The 23,106-nt window shown below is 54.3% G+C and overlaps 1 protein-coding gene and 1 long non-coding RNA gene across 10 annotated transcripts in view; one reads left to right on the top strand and one right to left on the bottom strand.

The window, feature by feature from the left end:
* The first annotated feature begins 207 nt into the window (after positions 1 to 207).
* Positions 208 to 22,737, top strand: FGF1 (fibroblast growth factor 1). Of its 6 annotated transcripts, none has more exons than XR_014854963.1 (5): positions 1,712 to 2,959; positions 15,753 to 15,945; positions 19,104 to 19,207; positions 19,902 to 20,761; positions 20,842 to 22,737. XR_014854963.1 is itself a non-coding variant. In XM_085074092.1 (4 exons), the coding sequence occupies exons 2-4, from the start codon at positions 15,777 to 15,779 to the stop codon at positions 20,094 to 20,096; spliced, it is 468 nt and encodes a 155-aa protein (XP_084930218.1). In that variant the 5' UTR covers positions 208 to 513; positions 15,753 to 15,776; the 3' UTR covers positions 20,097 to 22,737. The 6 variants fall into 6 exon arrangements, 3 of the variants coding, with proteins under 3 accessions (XP_084930218.1, XP_084930217.1, XP_084930216.1); XR_014854962.1 differs by having other exon boundaries at positions 19,902 to 20,789; XR_014854964.1 differs by having other exon boundaries at positions 19,902 to 20,950; positions 20,981 to 22,737.
* Positions 8,846 to 23,106, bottom strand: part of LOC146431442 (uncharacterized) — a 51,708-nt gene continuing 37,447 nt past the window's right edge. For 2 of the 4 annotated variants that reach the window (XR_014854974.1, XR_014854975.1), the window contains 3 exons: positions 17,878 to 17,981; positions 15,405 to 15,468; positions 8,846 to 14,798 (listed from right to left, as the gene is read on the bottom strand). This is a non-coding gene — a long non-coding RNA (uncharacterized LOC146431442). The remainder of the gene's footprint in view (positions 14,799 to 15,404; positions 15,469 to 17,877; positions 17,982 to 23,106) is intronic. The other 2 variants (XR_014854976.1, XR_014854977.1) reach the window with 2 other exon arrangements.

Genomic DNA, 23,106 nt, shown 5'->3' with positions numbered 1-23,106 from the left:
TCTGTAGCAGGAGAGGGAGAGCGCTGGAAGCTGGCTCGGGTGGCAGCCGGTGGCAGGGTTTGTCCCCATCCCGCGGCTAGGCGCGCAGAGGTGCTGGGAGGGCCTCCGGAAAGGGGGGAGGCTGGATTCAATCCTTGTCTTTCACCTGGGCTGGAGTCCAGCCCCAAAATAGCCGTCCAAAAACAAGATCACATGAGAGGAAAAAAATAGCAAGGCGAAGGATTATCCATCCATACTTCCTTGTCCTATGTGGGTGCAGAGCCGCCGTCGGCACTGCTAGCCACGGGGCGACTCCGCTGCGACCAGGAGCACTGCGGTGCCACTGCCCGGCCGAGCGACCCTCCCGGCTCTGGGGCACCCGGGGCGCTGCGAGGGGCGCGGCTGTGACCCCGGCAGGAGCTGCGGGAGTGGAGCGAGGGGCAGGGTGACCCCAGCACATCCCTGCCCACCGCCGGCCAGCTCTGCCTCCCGCTGCCCCCAGCGCCCAGCCCTGCACACCGTGACCCTGCTCAGGTGAGTGCCTTTTCCAGCATCCTGCACCTACCGCCCTGCGCAGCGTCCCGCAGATCACAGATTGCCGGGGGTGTGCAGTCCCTTCCCGAAGGGTTTGCGGCACGTTCCTGGTTCCTGAACTCCTGGCCCAGCTCACCACGTGTGTGGCGCTGGGGAACAACTGAGGTTTCCTTTCCCTCCCGGTCCTGGGGCAGGGAGCTGGCAGGAGGCAGGAGGGGGATCTCCCCTTTGGTGCTGTTCCCAGCTCGGACTGGGCTGAGCAGTGCTCGCCGAGTCCCTCTGGAAATACCACTTCAGGAGGGATGGACCCAAAGCCCAGCACCGGTGGGTCTCACTTAAAACACACAGGAAGTTTTGTCTAAGTCATCTCTGCTGTGGGACTGTGGTCTGGGGGAATGGGGAGCCGCCGGAGCAGCAGGTCTGGGCATGGCCTGTGTGCGTGGGGCCAGGCAGAGAAGCCCCTGCAGCTTCCTCGGGGCTCCGTGGTGAATTATTCACTGTGCTTCCAAACAACCCCCGGAAATGTCTGTTATTGGTGGGACGCAGAGCCGAGGGGAGTGGTGGGCGTTCGAGGCACTGAGGTGAGGAGGTTCCTTACCACAGGCAGAGGCAGGAGCAGGAGGGGAGCAGGAGCAGCAGTCAGGCAGCAGAATTCATCCCGAGAGCCTCAGAAATGCCACAGACACCTGCTGCAGGTGCAGCTGGGGCTGCCCAGGCAGGGTTGGACTGAGGAGGGCAGAGGGGGCAGAGCTGCTGCCAAGGCAGTGCCTCCATCCTTGTATTGACCCCATCCCTGCAGTGCTCCCCATTTCCACTGTGTCCCCCATCCCTGCAGTGTCCCCATCCCCGCAGTGTCCCCATCCCCGCAGTGTCCCCATCCCTGCAGTGTCCCCATCCCTGCAGTGTCCCCATCCCTGCAGCTCTCGGCCCGTGGTCACTGCAGCACTGTGGGTGTCTGTGTTTTGGCCAAGCCTCCTCTCCCTTGTGCCCAGCGCAGATCCTGCTGGCCAAGTCCATGTTTGCTCTGTGTCTGCATCGCTCTGGCTCTTGGCTCCATCCCGATGCCACCAGCCTTCGGGACAGGCAGAAAGGACAGAAATTTGGCAGGACAGCGTCTGCAAAGCACTGCACCAGGGCTGCTGAGTGCCAGCCACAACCAGGGCAAGGGCAGCCGGGCAAGTGGGGAGGGCTGGGGTCCCTGCAGCTCCGAAACCAGCGGCGTGTTCCCTTGAGTGACAAAATGGAGCAGCATTTCCTAACCGACCTCACATCCTCACAGCCCCGTGCCTTTCATCCAGGGGAGTCCGAGGCAAAGCCAGACCTGCTCTTCTGTTAGATTCAGGAATGTTTGGCTATATCTGTTTTTTATTTCCTGAAAAAGCAATAGGAGATTTCGGGCGGGATTATGAAAAATAAAGGAAAAAGAAAAGGAATATTGATCTGGCAGGAAAGCTCCGGTTCCACCTGCGCTGTGGGGAGCGTTAGGAGCAGTCCCCAGCAGGCGCTGGTAACCACAGACAACTCGGGAATGTTTTCTCCGAACGCCTGCGCTCGGGACATTTCCAGCCCGGAATGCATGTCCAAACACTCAGCCGGGGCTAGCAGCCTATTCCGAGCGAGCCTTAGATAACGCAGCTTAAACACCACATCAAAGGGCTCGTGGAGCTCGGCCAAGCGCTGAAGTCATCGCTCGGGCTTCGCCAGTGCTTCATTAGTGCTTCATTAGTGCTTCATTAGCGCTGCGGCAGCGGCCACGGCCCCGCACCCCACACAGCAGCACCCCAACCCGCACCCCCGAGCCCAGCAGTGCCCCAGTGTCCCTGCACAGCCCTGTGACAGAGCCAGCACCGGCGCCAGGCTCCAGCGGCCATCCTTGGGGACACGGGGCTGCATTTTATCCGCCTGACAGCGCTCCCGGGAGCACTCGGGCTTTTAAGGCCAAGCTCTGCCGGTGCCAGCGGGAACGCGGCTGTGCCCGGCATGGCCCTGTGGCCACCCCAGCCCGGCCCTGCTCGGCACGGAGGGCAGGGACACCATCCCCACTGCGACACTCGGGGATCACTGGGGTGAGGGAGGACATCGCCTTCCCGGAGGGTGGTGACACCCCGCGCTGCAGGAATGTCCTGTGCCGCAGGGAAGGCAAACGCGAGGCACAGGAAGGCCGATGCTCCTCCGCCTTCTGGGGTTTTTTGTCCGCTCCTGCTGCCCGGGGGGCTCAGCGCCATCCCTGCCCGCTGCGCTGCGCGGGGCTCGGCCGGTGCGGGCAGGTGCCACCGCCGTGGGCTGGATGCCATCAGCCTCCCCCTTCCGCCCCCGCATCCTCCCGCCGCCCCCCCGCCCCGAGGCAGCTCCTCCTCATCCTCATCATCCCCGCTCGCTCTGCTCCAGCGCGGCTCTCCCCGCGCCACTCGGGAGCCGCAGAGCCCGGAGCGCCGCGCAGCCGCCGGTAGGTGCGGGCCGGGGGGCGGCGGGACCCGAGCGGGGCCGGGCAGGAGCGGGGCTGAGCCCCACGGGGCCCTGAGAGCCCCACGGGGTCCCTGACACCCCACGGGATCCCTGACACCCCACGGGATGCTCATACAGACCCCTCGGCACGGATCCCCTCGGGATGCTCGTAGATGCTCCACAGATACCCAGGGGATGCTCTGCCACCTCCGCGGGTCCCCGCGGGATGCTCTGGGTTCCCCATGGGATGCTCTGCCAGCCCCAGGGATCCCTGCGGGGTGCTCACACATGCGAGGGGACAGAGGCACGTTCCGAAGTGCAGGATGTGGGGAGGCAGCAGGGACAGCTTTAGGGTGGCAGGGTGCTGCTCCCCCCAGCTGGGACAAACCCCCCTAAACCCTGCGGGTGTCCCCAGACACTAGGAGAGAGGAGTGGCTCAGCGGTGGGAGCATCATTCCAAATTAAAATCTCCAAATTAAAATCTCCAAATTACTGCAAATTCACCTGAAGCTCTGGGCAGATGCACAGATCAGAATTTGAACTGCAATATAAAAAACCCCAAACATTTTAAATGGCAAAACACAATATCTGGACCACTAAAAAAACCCAAACCAAACTAACTAAAAAAGCCACCAAAGAGAAAGGAAAATTGTTGCAATGACACAGCAATATAAATGGTTCATTTTTGATGCAAAAAGAAAAAATAAATCACAGAACCATGGAATGGCTTGGGGAAGCCACAGCTTTTCTGGACAATTAAATATGATTTGGGTTGCCCCATCCCTGGCAGTGTCCAGAGCCGGGCTGGATGGGATTGGAGCAACCTGGGATAGTGGAAGGTGTCCCTGCCCATGGCAGGGGGTGGGGCTGGATGAGCTTTAACCTCCATTCCAGCCCCAGCCTTTCTGTGATGATTCTATGATTTATGACTGAAATAACACCACAGGGATTATCCCGATGCACCTGACAGCCCCAGCTCCTCATCACCACCGAGCTGTGAGCTGTGAGCTGCTCTCCCAGCCAAACCAAAGATGCCAAACAAAGACAAATTGCTGCAGGCTCGAATCTCCCCGGCTGGGGTTGCAGGTGTCAGAGCTGAGCCCCACACGGCCCCAGGGCCACAAGTCCCCACTGTCCCCTTCCCTTGCCAGCACCTGCAGCCTCTTGGTTCCATTTAGCAGAGGGGAAACCCCTGGCAGAGCAGCAGCTCCTTGTCCCCACCCTGCCAGGGGTCCTGGGTGCTGTGGGGCTTCTGGAATAAGGGCAAGTAGCCAGAGCCAGCTGTGTGATGAGCTGCCTCGGCAGGGAGGAAGATCAAGGTCTCAGCAGTGGGAGGAAGGCCAAAGTCATTTAGGGAGTTTGGGAGGAAAAGTTCATCCCCTGGGCTGGGGTGGAGCTGGGAAGGAAAGTTTATCCAGAGGGCTTGCAGAGCTCTGGGTCTGGCTGGAGACCTCGGCAGAGCCGAACTCTGTGCAGCCCAAACCCAAAGTGTGTGTTCCTGCAAATGGCAGGCAGGAGGAAGCTGGGCTGACCCGGTGTGCAGGGAGAACAATTGGACATTGTGCTGCCTTATCACCGCCGAGCCCTGAGGAACCCATTAAACTTTAGACCCCTCTTGGGCAGACCTTCCCGTATGTCTCATGTGCCTCTTCAGCCTCCCACCCCTCTTCACCCTCCACTTTTTTTTGGGCTCTTCCTTTGGCCTCCCACTTTATTTTGGCCTCCTGCCCTTTTTAGCCTCTGCATTTCTCTCACCCTTTCTTGGCCCTCTACCCTTTTGCAGCCTCTGTTTTTTCTGTCCTTGTTTTTATTTCTGACCAACCTTTTTTTTCTCTTGCACTCCTCAGCTTCTACTATTTTTTCTCCCCAACCTTCTTTGTGACTCCTCTTCCAGACTCCTCACCTTTATTCTCCATTTCTCTTTCAGCCCTCCTTGCTTATTCCATCTCTTTTTTTTTTTTTTTTTTGCCCCTTCTTTATTGGCCTCAAAACATGTTAGCACTTGCACTGCATCTTTCAAATCCTTTTAGCAAATATTCCCTGAAAAAAATGTATATTCCAGGGAGGTAAAGGCTGCCCTGACCTCTGGGGCTGCCCCTGGGTACCAGCATGTATCCCTCGTGGGCACAGCAGGCACTGACTCATGGCTGGGGCATTTTTAGCAATCCTGTGCACATTGTCTGGCAGTGCAGAGCTGTCAGGGATTATCCTGGGGGATGGAGGCCTGGCTGGGTCTGTCTTTCAAAGAGAAATCTCACAATAGAAATCTCTTTGCAGAAGAATTTGTTGAAAACCAGTTCAGCGAGAGACACGACGGCTTTGTCTCTGTCTCTGCTGTGCATGCAGAAATCCTCCCTCTCCCCTGCCTTAGAAAGGTGCCTGACTCAGTGATCAGTTCCTATCTCTTCCCTTCTTTCCAGCATCAGTGTCTGTCAGTTTAAAGCTGTCAGAGAACCAAAGCAGAGGCCAAGGCTGTGCAGAGCAGCTGCAGCAGCAATCAGTGACTCGCAGGTTTTATATTCCCCAAATTCTGTCGGTGTTTAACAGGGCAGGTGGCACTGCCCACCAAGGGATGGGGACTTGTGCCTCATGCTGGGATTTGCAGCAGCTCCAGCCCTGGGAGGCAGACACAGCCTGCACCTGCAGGTGACAACACTGCCTGCCACAGCTCCTGCCTTTCTCTCCAAAATCTTGAATAACAAAAGTGCTTCATTTCCATCTTGTGACGGTGGCAGAGAAAGGCTGACAGAGACCTTCACAGTGCCAGGTTAATATTTCAGAATTCCCTTCAACAATAGCCAACACACAGCCAGTGCTATTCTGTTCACCCCAGCACAGCAGCATAGCACACAGCCACAGTCCAGCTTAAAGCCTGACCCCTGTTTTAATTAAAACCCCTGTTTTAATTATTCTGGGTCTTAACTCAGGAGTGAGCTCAGAAGAAACCCCCTTCTCCTTCTGTTTTTGCCATCCCAATCCCCCAAACTCTCCCTTGCCCAGGGAGAGCACAGGACTGAGGAGGCTGCTGGGGAAAGCACCAAGCTGAGATCCCCCAGGCAGCTTCCCAAACCTGTGGCATCAAAGCCTGGCAGCTGTCCCTGAGGAGAGGGCAGAAAGGGCTGCCACAGGCTGTGGGAACCTGGCTGGTGGCTGTGCCCAGGTACCACTGACTCATGGCATGACATCCAAAACCCTTTTTGTCCCTTCAGACTGCTTTTGGGAGTGGTGTTGTCTGCCCTGAGCCATGCTCCCAGGGATTTGCCTGTTGCCCACAGCAGTCTGGACACTCAGTTCATACATGACTCACAACCCACTGGTGCTCACAAAGTCTGTCCTTGCTCCTGGCTCTTAAATTAGATCTGGGTGTCAGCCTTGATCTGGGATTTTCCCTTCCCACGTCTCTGGGGTTGGTGAATCTGCCTGTCCCACCTGCAGCCCAGCCTTGCCAGCTCTCACTTGTGCAGGGACCTTATTTCCACAGAATCCCAGAATCCCAGAATTGTTTAGTTTAGAAAAGCCCTCTAAGATCGAGTCCAACCATTCCCCCAGCACTGCCAAGGCCACCCCTAACCCGTGTCCCCAAATGCCACATCCACAGGTCAGTAGCAGCTCTCCAAGGCAGAGCCAGCCTGGCAGTGACCCTGTGAGGGGCACAGCTGCCCACCCTGATGGGTTTGGTCCCACAGGGCATTCCCAGCCCAGGGGTCAGGCAGGCAGCTCCCCCAGCCTGCACACCCATCCTGGGGCACAGTGACCCCCAGCTGCACTCTGAGCTCTTCAGCCCTGCTCAGGCCACACAACAGGAGCAGGAGCCTGAGGAGTAGTTTTCCTTCTCTGCTCTCATCCTCACTCTTCACTCTGGGGCAGACAGGAGGGGGAGATCTTCACCACGACAAATCGCTCTGTGCATCACAGGATGAGCTCCAGCTCCAAGCTGTTTGCTTATCCCACACTCTCTGCATGCCATAAACCCCCTGGAAATGGTGCTGATCCCGGCAGCTCAGTGCCAGACAGCCCATCTGCTCCCTGCCCCTCTCCCTGGCACAGGGCCTGGGACAGTCACTGTGGGCACAGGGGACCTCCTGCCCCCCTGTGCCATCCACGCAGGGCATGCACCACCCTGTGCCCTCCATGCATTTCCAATCCCCCAGGCCTGGCACAGGACCATTCCTGTATCCACGACTGGCAGACCCCAAGGCTGCCCTGCTTTCCCCCACTCTGGTTAGGTTTTATCCCAGAGAGGTTCCTGGTTTTCCCCAGAGAGATCCATCGTTAATTCTCCAACAGCTGCACAGCCCCACAGGACATGTGGGTGTTGCACACAAAACTACCCAACTCTGTGCTTTTTCCACTGGAATTTCCATCTCCCTTGGCACTTGATTCTCTATTGAAGGTCAAACCTTGGACATAAAATACAAGTATTTAACATCAAGTAAAACACCCTCCCTTCCCCTTCCTTAATGCTCCCATTGCTGCAGGGTGTTCACAAAAGCTTCTGACTGATGGGAAGATTTACTGGCTGCCAGACTCCAAATGGGGATTTTGGAGCTCACAGCTATCCTGGTGTGGATGTGATCCTCCACAAACCGCAGGGGATGCTCCCTGACTCCTGGGGGATCCCAGTGCAGGGATGAACATGCAGCTCACAAGCAATAAAAAGATAAAAACCCATTTTGGGGTCCTGGCTGTGGCACTCCTAGAGAGGCAGGCAGGACTGCAACTGCTGATCCCCAAACTCTGCCTGATTGTCCCAAAATTTTTGGTTAAGTTTAGGAGTTTTTTGATTTAGACAAGCCAGGGCATCTTTCTGTCTTGATCATCACAAGCATCACAGCAGAGAAGCTGTGGCTGCCCCATCCCTGGAAGTGTCCAAGGCCAGGTTGGATGGGATTGGAGCCACCCTGGACTTTCCCCAAAGCAGCTGTGGAAACACCAAGCTCCACAAAGGTGGTGGTGTCTCTAGACTGCCCACTCCAGAGCTGGAAATAGCCAGTGTGGGTGTCACCTCAGGCTGAGGTTCAGCAGGTTGTTAAAATTGCAGCTTTCTGCCCTGCACTGTGCCCTTTGTGGTGCTTTGTTGTTTACGGAGATGAGAAGGGGTAGAAGAACCTTCCAGAAAACATCCCCTTCCCTCTGAGGGTTCTGGAATGGAAAGCAAGGCAGGGCTGTTTTTCTTGGAGCAGAGTGCAAGCCCTGCCTGCCCTGCTGCTGTCCCACAGCCTGTGGTCACACATGGCACAGCAAGGACCAAACAGGTGCCCAGGTGTCACAGTGTGTTCCTGTCTGGGACAGCAGGACCAGAATTAGGGCTGTACCTTCCACAGGGTCTGGCAGGTCCTGCTGAGTGACTCACACTCCTTCCTAGGCCAGAGCTGAGGGTGACAAACAGAGCTCGGTGTCCATGGCCTCCAGAGCCACCCACTGCCAGAGCTGAGAATTCCCAATGTTTGTCTGAAGAACGCAGACCAAAGCAGTGACCTGTCTGGCTCTGCAGACCACAAGAGGTGGAGATGCACAGCTGCTCTCCCTAGTTTACTCCAGTGACTACATAGCCACATTAATTATTCCGGTTTTTTTTGCTGACCCACTCATCTGTACATAACAAGATTGGGCTCTGAGCTTGCCTTGCTCTGATCTTCCACCTCAAACACTCCTTGCACACCCTTACAGCTGCAGCTTTCCACTGCTGTAATGCAGATAAGAAAATTATTATTTATTGAAGGATTTTCCTGGTAATAGCCATTATTACCTCAAGCTTTTATCACACTGTTAAGTTATTGAGCAACAGCTTAAGCTCCTTACTCAGGCAGCTTGGAGGGAAAAAAACAGGATTGAGCATCCAGGGGTACTAGAGACTGAATTTAAAATAAGACATTGGGCAGCAGAATCAAACACAGGATTCTTCCAGCCAGTTTTACTTAGATGTTACCAAGAGCAGCTGTACAGCCCTTACACAAACATTGCAGCATGAACATCATTAACTCCCTGCACATTTTCATGGTAAATCACTGCCGAGCTTATGGTGAACCCAGAAACCAAGTGATTTTCCTTGGAACAGCCCAGACCGAGGCTGTGCTGGAGGAAGTTGGATTTCTGAGCAATGCCATGTCTGCTGCTGGTTAACCACGAGGATGGATGTGGGGTTTCACTTGGCCAGGAGATGAAACCCAGGATTCCAGCATCCTCTGCTTCTTTGGGGAAGGACACAGTATAAAGGCTGAACCCAAACTCAAATCCCAGTTTTGAAGCTGGAGCCAACCCTCGCCTGGGCTTGGCCACCCTTCAGAGGGCCAGCTGCAGGAAGCATTCCTGCCTTTTGCTCCCAATTCCAGCCTCATGAGCCTCAGCAGCAGCAGCAGCAGCCCAGGAGATGTCGGAGCCGTGTGAGCGCCGCGGGGGTGGCGAGGGGGAGCAGGACACACGGTGACAGGCATGTACTGAGCGGGCCTCGGCAGGGCTTGGCTTGGGCTGGGGCTGGAGGGCTCAGACAGGACACGGTGCACCAGGAGAGCCAGATCACCGCTTGGAGTAAGAGCACAGAGGGAATTTTGGGGCTGGAGTTTGTCATTTGGCGTCATCCTTCCGTCCGTCCGTCTGTCCGTCCGTGGGTGTTTGGGGCAGCCACACCTGCAGCGCCAGCCCAGACAGCCACACCGGGGCTCTGTGGTCTGACTCTGTGCCCAGTGTCCTGCACGGACACCGGGGGCGGCTGGCAGGGGGATGGGGACACTGGAGAGCTGGCTGGAGTGTCACCAGCTGAACTGGTCTGCAGGAACTGGGCAGGGAGTGTGTGGGACCCCACTGCAGGATCCCCCCAGGCTGGGGCTGCTGAGCAGGAGCCAAGGGCACACGGAGTGCCCTCTGCCCCCAGGGGTTTCCCACATCGTCACAAAACACTTCACCCAACACCTTATCAGCTGTTTGTTGTGTGGTTTCCACTCCCTCCTGATGCCTCTCGCTGGCAAGCCAAGCACAGGCAGATCCAGAGGAGAGATGCCACAGCCCTGCCCATCACCAAGGTGGCAAACCCAAAACCAGGTACCTGTGCCTGCTGCATCACTCCTGAGCCCTCAGCAGCCTCGGCAGCACAGAGCCACCCTTCACAGGTGACAGGGATGCGACTGGTGTCACTCGTGGCACATGGCAGTGGCTGCTCCCTGCCAGCCCCACGTGCTGGAAGGAGGTGCTGGGAGGCAGCAAAGCCCAGGAGCAGGGATGATGCTTTGCACTGATCTCAGCACAAGCCTGTGAGAGGGAAAAGGCACCTGGAAAGGTCAGAGGAAAGGGGAAGCCTGAGGTGCTGTAAAGCCCAGAGGTGTCCCCTGGGAGCAGCAAATCCTCCAGCCCATTTTTGGCGCTGCACTTTTGGCAATTCTCTGTTCAGGGTGTTCTTCCCATCCAGCAGGTTCCACACACCCAGCTTGCTCTGGGACACAGGGCTCAAATCCGGGACGTGAGGCGGTGGGATTTGTGGGATTTGTTCTGCAGCCAGCGCTGCTCATGTTCGTGGCTGTGCTCTTGGTCCCAACCCAGACAGGACACAGGGACAAGAGCTTCCTGGCAAAGCTCCTGCTCTGGGGCTGGATTGACTCCTGGAGCTGGAACTGCAATTAAGTTAATCACCGGATGGCAAAGGGCCGTGGGTGGGGAGGTGGGAGAGGCGGGAAGGTAATTAGAAAGTGGAGAATGCCTTGCTTTTCCTGTCTCCCCACGGACACCAGCAGTTCGGTGGGATGGTGCACTGGCTGTCCCAGCGGCAAGCAGCGGCCGGGGTGTCCCGGGCTCAGAGCTCTGAAGAAGCCACCCCTGGCTCGGGGACAGGGACAGGGACGGGGACAGGGACATGGCTTCCCCCTGGGCATCCCTGAGGGCTGCGATGGGTTAACCCCGTCCCTTCCGTGACGCTGATGGTGTTTGTCATCAGCCATTAGACACCCACTCAGGAAACTGCTCAAACTTTCAGCTGTACACTCCCTCTGTTTTACCTGCAAAAATCCAGCAGGACTGAAGCAAATGGCTGTTTTCTGGTGGAGAGCAGGAGATGATGACAGCAGGCATTAGTTAAATTGATTTCTATGCTTTTGGTCACACTTCATACAACATATTCCACTTGCAAAGGGTAAAACCTGGCTGATAAATATTTCATTAAGCAGTTAATCACATCCTTGGAGATAAAATCACCTGGCCATAAACAAGACTAGAAACGAGCCAATGCATTCCACTGATACTCACAGAATGATCTGTTACATATTTATCATATGCTTTGCCTAATCATTTATTAAGTCCTTCTAAGAGGATGTACAGTCCAAGGAATTCAGGCTGTGCCTTGCACTGCCAGCCCTCTGGGAAGGCAGCCCTTGTGGGCTGCCCATGCTGCTGATAACCCCAGACCCACCCTGCTGCTCCTGCAGCAGCCAGAGCACACAAAACCTCTGCCTGGTCTGTAATCCTTTCCTGGATGGGGAAATCCACCCCATGCCTTGGTTCTGTAAAACTTAGGATGAATAAAATCCCTGTTTATATGAGAGATGTTGACTCCACATGGCCAGGTAGTTCTCAGATCACCCCAAAGCCCACAGGAACACCCAGGAAAGGCAATTCAGAGCCTGGATGCCTTAAAACTATTCTATCTGTTGTAAATGCTTTCCATTCCCACATGGAGTGTCTGAACTGGCTGGGAAGTGACTGTTCTGCTCAGGTGACTGCAGTCAGCAGTGGGAATGGGAAAGGAGCCCATCAGGAGGTGATGCTGTCTGATCCCAGCTGAGTCACACGTCCTGGAAGAAACAGGATTTCTGCTTTAATGGAGAAAATAACACTTTCCAAAGTGAAACCAACTGGAGTGTTTCCGCTGAACTCACCAGAGCCAGGTTCAGGAGACGCTGATCTCATTAGCTGAAGTCAGACAAAACCTTAGGAGACTCCTGGGTTTAGCAATTTGTCATCTCTCTGGAGTTCTCTGTGTGATCTTTAGCTGATCATCTAAATGACAATCGTGATTAACTGCACTTTTCATCACTGTGGCCACATCCAGAACCTTTCTTTCCAATCCTATATAAGGGATTGTGTACAGAGCTGAGGACAACTTTCATGTATTTGGATCAATCCAATTTGGTTTTAACCCAGTAGATGAGATACTTCTGCTTTCCTCCATGTAGTAGTCAGGTGTTTTATACCTAAGGCTCACCAGAGCTGGCTGCCTCCTGGGTTGAGCCTTTGCTGGTCTCTAAATTTGTGCCACAGGAGCCATTAAAAAAAAAAAAAAAAAAAAAAAAAAGCCCCCAAAGCTCCTAGCAGTTCTGAAACACAAAAAACTTTTGGACCATTAGGAGTCCCCCACATCTCCATCAACACCACCTCTGTCATGCAAACGAGTGCTGTGTGGTGAAGTCTGCATCAGCTTTACAACAGAGAGAAAAGGTCTCCACTGCTCCCGTGGCTCCCAGCGAGTGCTGTTACTGAGGAGCTCACATCCCTGCTATTGGCAGCACCACCAGCCCTCGATGCTCACAGTCAGACGCTCACAGAGCCTGGGATTTCACATCAAAGCCACTGGTTTGGCCAGTGATAAAGTCTGGAAGCAACCCCAAACTTCTCAGAATTTCACAGCTATTCCAGCCCCGCGCTGGGCTCCTCTCCTCAGAGCTGCATGGAGCCAGCTCAGTGCAGCCACCACGGCTCAGCAGGACCTGGATCAAATCAACATCTGGGTTTAACTCGCTTCTTGAATCTTTTTTCCTTCAGAAAGTTGTTTCTGATCCTTTGGGGAGCTGACATCTCCACGCAGCACAAAGACAGGGTGCCCTCAGCTCGCCGTGCCGCAGGTGGAGCTGTGCAGGAGCAGCTGCCCTGCTGCAGCTCCCAGGGATTCACCCTCAGCAGGGCTTTCTCTCAGGCAGCACTGCAAAGCTGTTACACAGGGCTGGAGGAAAGAGGAGCCACAAACACAGCTGCTCTTGGACAAACAATCTCCAAGTCACTGTCCTGGTGTCACCAGCGGGGTCAGTGCTCAGCAGCAGCAGCCATTCCCCTCTTACAGCACTCTCCTCTTGGAATATTTGCCTTTCTCCATGGGGCACCAAATAACCACTGGAGTGTGGTGTCTCTCAGCTTTGCATCTTGGAGAGAGCTTTCTGTTCTGCTTTGAGCTATTTAATAGCATTGTTGGGCTTCTACCCAAAGAAATAAGGCCCTTTATGTTGTCTTTGGTTCAGGCTCTCTCTCTCACTCGTGCTTTTTAATTCCCATAAAAACCTAACGTGTTCCTGCCAAAAGTGTAATAGTAGGGCCATGAGTGGTGGTGTTTGTAGAGGAACAGCTCCATGGCCATAAAGTCTGAGAACAGTGATAGTATTTAGCACAGGGAGACAACAGGAGTGGAAAAATGTTCATTGAGCTTCACTGGGGCAGTCAGGGCAGCACTGGAGTCTTCCTAAAAATAGCAAAAATAACCTAAAAGGAAACAAGTGATGATGAAGTAGCTGTTGCCAGCTGAGGTGCTCTGGTCAAGCTGTCTGGAGATGCCCTCAGACCTTGAGGGGACTGTGGGGAGCATCCAGTCCACTCCTCAACACTGATCAGAGCCCTTGGATCTGGGATATTTGCTTCTCAACACTGTCCATCATCAACCAGGAGACTTCTGAGTGCCTGTTACCCTCAGATAAATGTTCAAGAAAAGCTTGATTCTAGGAAATTACTCAGTGCTGCTGTTCTTGATTAAAGCTCAGTGAAGGACCAGAGCCCTGTGTGCCACCTTGCTTGACTTGGGGACTTTCTTTCAGAAAGGCAGGCAGTTGGCAAGGAAAACCAAACTATTGCATGCTCTTGAGAGAAAAATAGATGTAGGGACTAGACACTCTAAGAAATACTTAATTCCACCTGACCATGGTGTTAAAAAAGGATTTTGAGTGTGCATTTGGCAGGTCCATCACTTGCTTTGGAAACCAGCAGGAGCCATAGAGCTTCTGAGGCTGCATCACCAACCTCATGGCAACAGCTGGGGTGGGCTGTGCTGTCACTCCAGAAAGCACTTCCCAAAATCCCAGTCTGTGTCCAGTGGGGCAGATGAGAGTGAGGGCTGAAGTCTGTGCACGAAGCAGAGTTGCTGCAATGGCTGGAGGTGCTTCCAGCAGCAGCCACACAGTCCTTATCTCCAGGGCTTTGGCTTTTAGCAATCCAGCTTGCAGAGGTTTTTATCCTCTGCAGGCATCTGGGATCCATTTCCAGGAGTAGTTTCCCCTTCTTGCAGCTGCATTTGCAGATTTTTTTCTAACTACTAAAGAGTTTAGAGCCAAATGTTTAGAGATTCTCTGTATACAAGTGTGTGTGTTTTGCAGAGTTGCCACCCTCAGTATCTCCCAGGGCACTGCAAGCACCACAGCAAACCCACACAGTGTGGGACTGGCTCCATCCCAACGTACCAGTAGCACAACTCAGTGCTAAAGAGACATTTTTACAATCTATAAACACATATAAACAGTGCCTATAAAATATTTTCCATAATATAGCTGTGGGAATACATGACATTTAAAGCAATTTCCTGTATCTAGATTTATTCTGTGCCATGTCTTTTTCTGTTCGTAAATCCACTTCTCTCTAAGCACTGCAGAACTCTGTGTATGAAAGACAGAATGAATTGATGAGAAATTTTAAATGTCGTTTCGGGGCTAAAAACATGACTGTACCTGGAGTATCTGTGGGACTTTGGCATCTCTTGATACCACGTCTGTCATGGCATTTCTCAGCCTCCAACATCCACAGAATCTTTCTTTTATTGGTCTGGTGATGTCTCCAGGTTTTGGCACAGCATCTACTAAAACATGGATTGTGACCTCAGTCTCCTGCAAAACGAGGTTTCAATATGATCTGTCATTATCCAGGTTGCTCCAAGCTCTGTCCTGCCTGGCCTTGGACACTTCCAGGGATCCAGGGGCTTCTCTGGGCACTCTGTGCCAGGGCTTCACACCCTCACAGAGAAGGATTTCTCCCCAGTATCCCATCTCTCCCTGCCCTCTGGCAGTGGGAAGCCATTCCCTGTGTCCTGTCCCTCCAGACCCTTGTCCCAAGTCCCTCTCCAGCTCTCCTGGAGTCCCTTCAGGCGCTCCAATGCTGCTGGTTCATTCATGGCATATCCTAGACTCAAAACTGCCATTTTCCATGTTATTGATCAGTGTCTGGGTAAATGTCCTGCTCATTTAAAAACTGTCCTGCTCATTTGACGAGCATTGTCCTGCTCATCAAAAAGCCCAGGCAGTGAAAGTTCTGCCCCTGCTCACTTCCCACCACATCTATCATGTGTCCTGACCTTTTCCTTGTGTGTTCCTGGCCCAGGTGAGCTGCAGAGTGCCAAGAGATGAGCAATATTTACTACCTGACATGCAGTGGGTGTTGCAATTCCTGGTCATAATTGTGTTTGAGACTCATAATAGTGGAGAGAGAGTTACTACCTGGGCTCCCTTCCCGCCTCCTGTGGGTTCCAATCAGACACTGGGTGTTTTTCAAATTGGTTCGCTGTGTGTATAATTTTAGCACGTACGTCAATAGAAATGAGAGCAAAAACAGAGTTCACCGTGATAAAATTAAAAGGACAGAGTCCCTCCCGCCCAGCCCCACCCAGCGAGGACACAGCCCCCTGCCACCTCCCACGCCGGGGGAGCATCACCTTGGGTTTGTCCCAGCGCTGTGAATCACCTGTCCCACAGCCAGGGACCCCCAGGCTCCCTCCCTCCCTGCCTGCCTTTAAAGGCTGGCAGCAGCAGCCCTCGCTGTCACCCCTGCTGTCACCTCTCTTGCAGCCCGGCCCGGGGAGAGGCTGTGGGATGGCCGAGGGGGAAATCACCACCTTCACCGCCCTGACGGAAAAGTTCAACTTGCCGCCGGGCAACTACAAGAAACCCAAACTGCTGTACTGCAGCAACGGGGGTCACTTCCTGCGCATCCTCCCCGATGGCACCGTGGATGGCACCAGGGACCGCAGCGACGAGCACAGTAAGCAAACCTTGGGGCTCCTTGGGGAGCTCCTTGCTGCTGGGATTTCATCGGCTGGGCAGGGGGGAGCTGGGCAAGACAAGGTTTGTGTGACGACATCCCTCCCAGGGGCCAAACTCACCTTCCAGGGGCCAAACTCACCTTCCAGGGGCAAAACTCACCTTCCAGGGGCAAAACTCACCTTCCAGGGGCCAAAAACCCCAGCTGGAGCTTGTACACAGGGCAGGGGAGGTGTGGTATGTGTGCTGTCAAAGTGGAGGTTTGAAGTATAGAAATATGTATCTCAAGGGTTAAATCTGCCACTGGCATCAGCCCAGGTTCAGGCAGATACAGGGGACACAGCAGGGCTGGGTCACACGGGCAGCTGGCCCTGGCAGGAAGGGCTCAGGGCAGCCTGGCATCCCCCAAACACAGCCTCACATGGAATCTGTGCTGTCTGTGCATTTCCATCTGTGTCCCACAATTTACCATGGCCAGGGTCTCCCTCAGCTGTCCCCATCCTGCAGTCAGTGACCCTGGTGGCTCCAGCCCGTGGGACACTGGACCTGCTGCTGGGAGGAACTGCTCCTACAGATGCCACCACTTGTTCTACCGAGGAGTCACTGGGAATTTTATGGTTTTGGGCTCCTGCACTACCAAAGACTCCTCAGAGGATTTTTTAGCCCGGTGCCCAGGAGAGCTGGAGCAGCCAGGCAGCAAAGCTCCTGCAGGGCTCCGTGGGCAGCAGGGCTGAGCTCTTCCCCTCGGCTGTTGGCAGCAACCTCTGGGTGCTCCATATCCTGAACATTTACTGGAATGGGACTGAGACCTGCCAGGCTCCTACCCAGTTAGCAGGAAGGGCTGGGAGGAGCCAAGCTAGCCTTACAAAGTGCTAAGAAAAGCACTTTTATTTTCTTTAAACCACAAATGCACATGTGGCTTCGCCCCCAAAAGTAACCTTTCCTCTCGCTATTGTTGTTTTAATGACAGTTTAGAGCCGAGTTTTAATTACAAACTGTGTCTCCCCAGCACGAGGCAGGGCTGGGGGATGGATGAGGATGAGCTCCCCGAGGCTGGATAAACACAGCATGGGGCTCCAGCCAGGAATAAACCCAGTGCAAAGGCAGGATGATAACCCAAAGGATCTGCAAGAGGCAGGATTTGGCTCACAGACACACAAGGAGAGGTGGTATGAGCTCAGCCAGTGTCCCTGCAGCATTTCCCAGAGGTTTTGCTGGAGTCAGAAGGGGAGGTCAGGAGCAGGATGGCATCTCCTGGGACATGGGGAGCTACCAAGGACAGTCCAGCCCTTGTGCCCAGCCTCAAGCCACCATCTCACAGAATGGCTGCTGCCACACAGCCCAGCCCTTCTCCCTCTGGAAAAGCAAATCCATCACCTTGGGATGCTCCCCGTGGCTGCACTGTGCACGAGGGCAGTGAGAGCAGGCAGCTCCTGCTCCCCTGCACGCTCACACCTCCCTGCCTGCTGGCCTGGGGCCACATGTTTGCAAACCTGTGCCAGAAGGAACCTCCTGTAAATGATCCCATAAACCTGGATATAGGAATGTACTAATATTTACAGAGGAAACTCCTGGAAGGGCTGCGTGCCAGCAGAGCAGCCCTGTGCAAGGTACCTGCTCTGAGCACCAGCAGCTGCCCACAGTCCTGGAAAACGATGGAGCTGCCCAGCATCATTCCCTGGTGTGCCAGAGGAGCAGCCTGGACCATGACTGGCACTGTGGAGTATTGTCACCCAGCTGAGAGAGGCACCTGCCAGCCCCAGGGAGGGACCAGACACAGAAACACAGCCTCAGAATCAGGGAAGATCTCTAAGAAGAGCAGAAGGGTCACTCCCTCTAAGCCCTTGCTGTCCAGCTCCATGTCAGGATCCACTCCCTGCACCTTCTGCATGGGCATTCCAAGCTTGCACCATGGAATGGAAAGAAAACTTACCTGGACACTGCAGATTCTCCAGGATGAAGCTCGTGCTCGTTTCTACAAATCTCATTTTCCCGCTTTCCTCCCATTACTTCATGGAAGGAAATCTCTGTGCAGACCTGTAACAGAACCTGGAAGAATTTAGTGCACAAGCTCCTTCTCCAGACCCATCGTTTTCCCTTCCTCTGAGGCCAAAACACTCAACATCTCCCCTGGCAGCTGGAGGGATCCTCACTCCCCTCTCTCAGGGACAGTTTTTAAGAAGTATCATCATTTTCACCTCATTTCCCTCTTTTCCCCCTGGGCTGCTCCTTGGCCAAGGTCTGCAGCACCTCAGGGAATGCAGGTGTGCTGAGGCTTTCCCAGTGCAGATTCCCAGCCTAATCCAGACAGGCACCAGGACCATGTATTCCTGCAAACTGCACCCACACAATTTCCTAATTAACCATCATTTACTGAGCAGGAAATGCCAAAAATTAGGAATGTGAACCATTACAGCAAAGATTTCACTGGGTTGGGTGTTCCACCAGGCCAAGAGGTAACATTGCCTTTTACCTCATGTAAATAAAGATAAATAAATTAAATATAAACAGGAAGGAAGGAGCTGGAGCCCAGACATCCGTTCATGCTTCATTCAAACCAACCTAAATATTGCTGTTACAAATCCTGGGAAAAAAGCTGCCTACGAGATGGAAAGGATCACTGGGAAGAACTGGAATTTGCAAGTCACTGTGACTGCAGCCACAGCATCTTCAGTTTCTCCATTCTCCATCTACAACCCTCCAGATAAATCCAGCTGCAGCACACAGCTGGATGGGCTGCTTTGGACCAGGGGCTTGCAGTGCAGCATCTGCCGTCTGCCCATCCCTGCCTCAGCTCTCAAAACACTTCTTCATATGTCACTCCTTAAGTGTCTTGTCAAACCACATGAGAAATTTATAAATTAGAGCCAGAATGAAAACCCCAATCTCCTGTGTCCCGTTCCAGCATCGTAACCAAAAGGCTGCCCTTCCTTTGATGTAAAATAAGGGGAAAATTGGTCTTTGGTTCCTGAAGGATGGCTGTGGTGTTTCTTTGAAGAAGGGGGTAGAAGAGACACTTTTATTACACACTGTACTGTTTCCTATAAACTCTTTATAAGCCAGGCTTCAGAACAAAACACCCCACTAACCTTCCTGGCAGCTCTTTTTCCCCCTTTTCCTATTTTCCTCTTACTGTTGCTGTTTTATTTTCCCTCCCAGTCCAGCTCCAGCTGAGTGCAGAGAGCGTGGGGGTGGTGCACATCAAGAGCACCCAGTCTGGGCACTACCTGGCCATGGACACCAACGGGCTGCTCTACGGCTCGGTAAGCAGGAGGATCCCCTGGGATCACACAGGGACAGGGCTGCAGGGCTGCAGAAATCTCGTAGCTCTGAGTAATGCAAACCACAGGCAATAATCAGGCTCTGTTTGTGATTCTGGCAGCTGCACGGCCACTCTGCATCTGGCTTTATTTGGGGGGGAAATAAATAAATTACCAAATAATGCTGTTTATTGCCCTGCCTCTGACAAATATTGTATTTCCTATCTGACACTTGATAAATATTGTGTTTCCTACCTGGAGCAGCAGCTGCTCTGCAGCCCTTTGGCAGCTGCCACCTGGTCTAGGTGTCCCTGCCCATGGCAAGGGCTGGAATTTGATGGTCTTTAAGGTCCCTTCCAAACCAAGCCATCCTGTGGGTCTGTGCTGTGCCACCACGCAGCTCAGAGCAGGAGCCAGGGCCAGGAGCTGCTTCTGGAGCACAGACTGGGCTCAGTCACTGCCCAATAAAATTCCCAGGTCACAGACACCTTTCTACAGGAGTGGCCCAGGGGACTAAATCAAGGCCACTTACCTCCACACTTCAAATATGAACTTTATTGAAGGGTGTGGAAATCTGGGAGGTGGGTCTGGATGGCATTTTAGCAGGGAGAGCTGAGCTGGGATTGTCACCTCAGGAACATCCCCATCCCCACACCACCACCCTGGCTCACTGTCCTTCCCCGGGGCTCTCTTTCAGCAGTTGCTGGGTGAGGAGTGCCTGTTCCTGGAAAGGCTCGAAGAAAACCATTACAACACCTACATCTCCAAAATGCACGCGGACAAGAACTGGTTTGTGGGGCTGAAGAAGAACGGGAACAGCAAGCTGGGCCCTCGGACTCACTACGGCCAGAAGGCAATCCTCTTCCTGCCACTGCCCGTCTCAGCAGACTGAGCCTGGCCCAGGAGCTCAGAGAAACCCCAAATCCCAAATCCCAACCGCTGCTGCCTCCTTAGAGCTCATCAGAGCTCTGAGCTTTAGGTCAAGGCTTTGCCAAACCTAGCCAAAGCAGAGCCTCTTTGCTCTGCACGAAGCTTTGCAGAGATGAGGGGATGAGCCCTGGCAGCTCCCCAGGGTCCACAGGGTGCCATCTCCCCGTGTCCTCAGCCGTGTGCCACTGTGTGCCATGACCCTCAGCTGTGTGCCACTGTGTGCCATGACCCTCAGTCCTGTGCTAGTGTGTGCTGTGACCCTCAGCTGTGTGCCACTGTGTGCCATGACCCTCAGCTGTGTGTCAGTGTGTGCTGTGACCCTCAGTCATGTGCCAGTGTGTGCTGTGACCCTCAGCTGTGTGCCACTGTGTACCATGACCCTCAGCTGTGTGTCACTGTGTGCTGTGACCCTCAGCTGTGTGTCAGTGTGTGCTGTGACCCTCAGCCATGTGCCACTGTGTGCCATGACCCTCAGCTCTGTGCTGGTGTGTGACCCTCAGCCATGTGCCAGTGTGTGCCATGACCCTCAGCTGTGTGCCACTGTGTACCATGACCCTCAGCTCTGTGCTGGTGTGTGACCCTCAGCTGTGTGCTGGTGTGTGCCATGACCTTCAGCCATGTGCCACTGTGTGCCATGACCCTCAGCTGTGTGTCAGTGTGTGCTGTGACCCTCAGCCATGTGCCAGTGTATGTGCCATGACCCTCAGTTGTGTGTCATGACCCTCAGCTGTGTGCTGGTGTGTGACCCTCAGCCATGTGCCACTGTGTGCCATGACCCTCAGCCATGTGCCACTGTGTGCCATGACCCTCAGCCATGTGCCACTGTGTGCCATGACCACGCTGCAGCTGCCAGGACCTGCCCTGGTCAGACACAAAGAAATGTGCCCGAGGTCATCCCAGCTCCCAGAGAAGTGCAGGCTTTGTGTCCCCAGGCATTCTAAGGCAAAACCTCCCTGGATACTGAGTGTTAACATATTTATCCATCCAAGCACGTAGCTTCTGACATGTCCTCGAGCAATTCCAGGCTGCACCATCAGTGCCAGCAGGGCATGTCAGGCTGAACTAGGCAAAGCTCCAGCCTCAGACCTTGGCCTCCCTCACAACATCAGTAGTGCTGTGTTTCATGCTAGTACCTGCCATATGTTATTTGTATTTATTTATTAAGTAAATATGTCTCTTCTACAAGCCGTTCGTAAGTAATTCCAGGCACCTTGAGGCTGTCCCAGTGAGGATGGGGCAGTGGCAGTGACTGCTGTGAGGGTGTGATGTACAGCAGGAAAGGCCTGCAGGAGGGTGGAAGAGCATCTCATCCATTCCCAGAGGGATTCCTGCCACTGCCTCTGTGTCTGGCTAAATGGGACTCTACAAATGGCACTGAGGCCCCTTGGTGGCTCCCAAACCCTCTGTGAAGCTGATTTTCTCCACTCCTGGCACAATGCAGATCTCCCAAGCAGCTTGAGAGCAGCTCCAGAGGCACTCCTGCCAGGTGAGAACATCACCAGAACACCACAGTGCTCCACCCAGAGCATCCCCAGCTTCTCTGGAAAACCTGTGCCAGGGCCCCACCACCCTCACAGGCTTGCTCCCCAATATCTAATCTAAATCCACCCTCCTGCAGTTTAAAGCCATTCCCCCTTGTCCTGTCCTGCCATCAAGGGCAGGGACAAGAGACAAGTGCTCCCAGCAAACCCAGGATCAGCCATCCTGCATGGAGGGAGGAAAAACAGGCACTCTGCCTTGCATATTTTTGCAGTAGCAATTAGCCACTAATTGCTGCACTTTACAATTGCTCTGCTAATTACTGCACTCCTGAACTGCACTTGCTGGCTCCAAAACCTTCTCCCCAGCACTGATAGCATCTCTGTAATCCCAGTGCTCCCAGGCAAACAGGGAGCTGGCATGGGAATGGTGGAGCCACGGCTGGGAAGGAGCTGTGCCAGTTCCTTGCACCTCCCTTTGCCATGGCCCTTCAGTGCTGCTTCCCACCTGTGGGATCCACGTGGAAATTGAGTGGAAATGTGGATTCTGCCAATCCTGCAGGTCCCAGCTGCTCCTCCTGACCAAGAGAGGGACCCAGCCACTGCCGATGGCCCTGGCTCAGCTGCTCTGGTGGGTCCAGCACGATGTTCCCATGGCAAACACAAAGCTGGGCAAGGCAAAGGGATGTGGACAGACAAAACCGTCCACACCCTTCTTAAACACTGTGGTTACTTTTCCTGCGAGAGGCTGGGCTGTCACTCAAGTCAAAAAGTGAATTAATGCATGAGCGGCAGTTCCAGGTTTCTAATTAAACTGGAAAGTTGGAACGTGTAATGCTGGATTTAGCTGCTCTGTCTTGCAACACCTCATTAACCCAGGGCACTCTCTCGTTGGGCTTCTGCCGCTCTGAAACCACCCTGCAGGTACGACCTGACACCCAGCTGGGGAAAAATGTCAACACCTGGGCTGAAAAATAATCCCCAGGGAAGCCACAGTAATTGCTCCAGACAGACGGACAAGCCAGCATCGCCCGGAGAAACCGTGCTCACCTCGGGCTGTTTGTCCTCTGGGCGAGAGGGGGGAAAAGGCGAATTATAAAACTTAATAAAAATCATACACGTGAAGATCTTTCCCAGTGAGTGCTGGGAGCCCCGAGTGCGCTGCGAGAGAGTTCCCGGGCAGGGCCGGGCTGCAGGGGAGGAAGGCACCGCGCAGCAGAGAAAATGAATAAACTCTTCCCCAAGGCTGCCGGTGCCGGAATTCCGCGTCCCCTCCGGGATGCCGGGAGGTGGCGATGCCGAGGCGCCGGGAGAGCAGCACCGGCAGGGACGGGAGGGACCGGGAGGGACCGGGAGGGACCGGGAGGATCGGGAGGGACCAGGCATCCCCCGCGCCGCCGCTGCCAGCGGCGCACACGGCAGCGCCAACATCTGGCTCCGCATCTGGCGCACAACCGGAGCGAGAGGAGCTGCACGGCCGGGAAGCTCAGGGTC

The sequence above is a fragment of the Lichenostomus cassidix genome, chromosome 13 (genome assembly GCF_008360975.1).
Source record: "Lichenostomus cassidix isolate B80296 chromosome 13, HeHo_3.0, whole genome shotgun sequence".
Taxonomy (NCBI): Eukaryota; Metazoa; Chordata; class Aves; order Passeriformes; family Meliphagidae; genus Lichenostomus; species Lichenostomus cassidix.
Note: the sequence above shows the minus strand (reverse complement) of the source record. Positions and strands in the feature narration are given on the sequence as shown.

Coding starts and splice junctions, on each gene's coding strand:
- FGF1 (XM_085074090.1), top strand. CDS start 2,678: ATGCTCCTCCGCCTTCTGGGGTTTTTTGTCCGCTCCTGCTGCCCGGGG. Junction 2,960..15,752: donor GGAGCGCCGCGCAGCCGCCG/GTAGGTGCGGGC, acceptor CCTCTCTTGCAG/CCCGGCCCGGGGAGAGGCTG. Junction 15,946..19,103: donor GGACCGCAGCGACGAGCACA/GTAAGCAAACCT, acceptor TTTCCCTCCCAG/TCCAGCTCCAGCTGAGTGCA.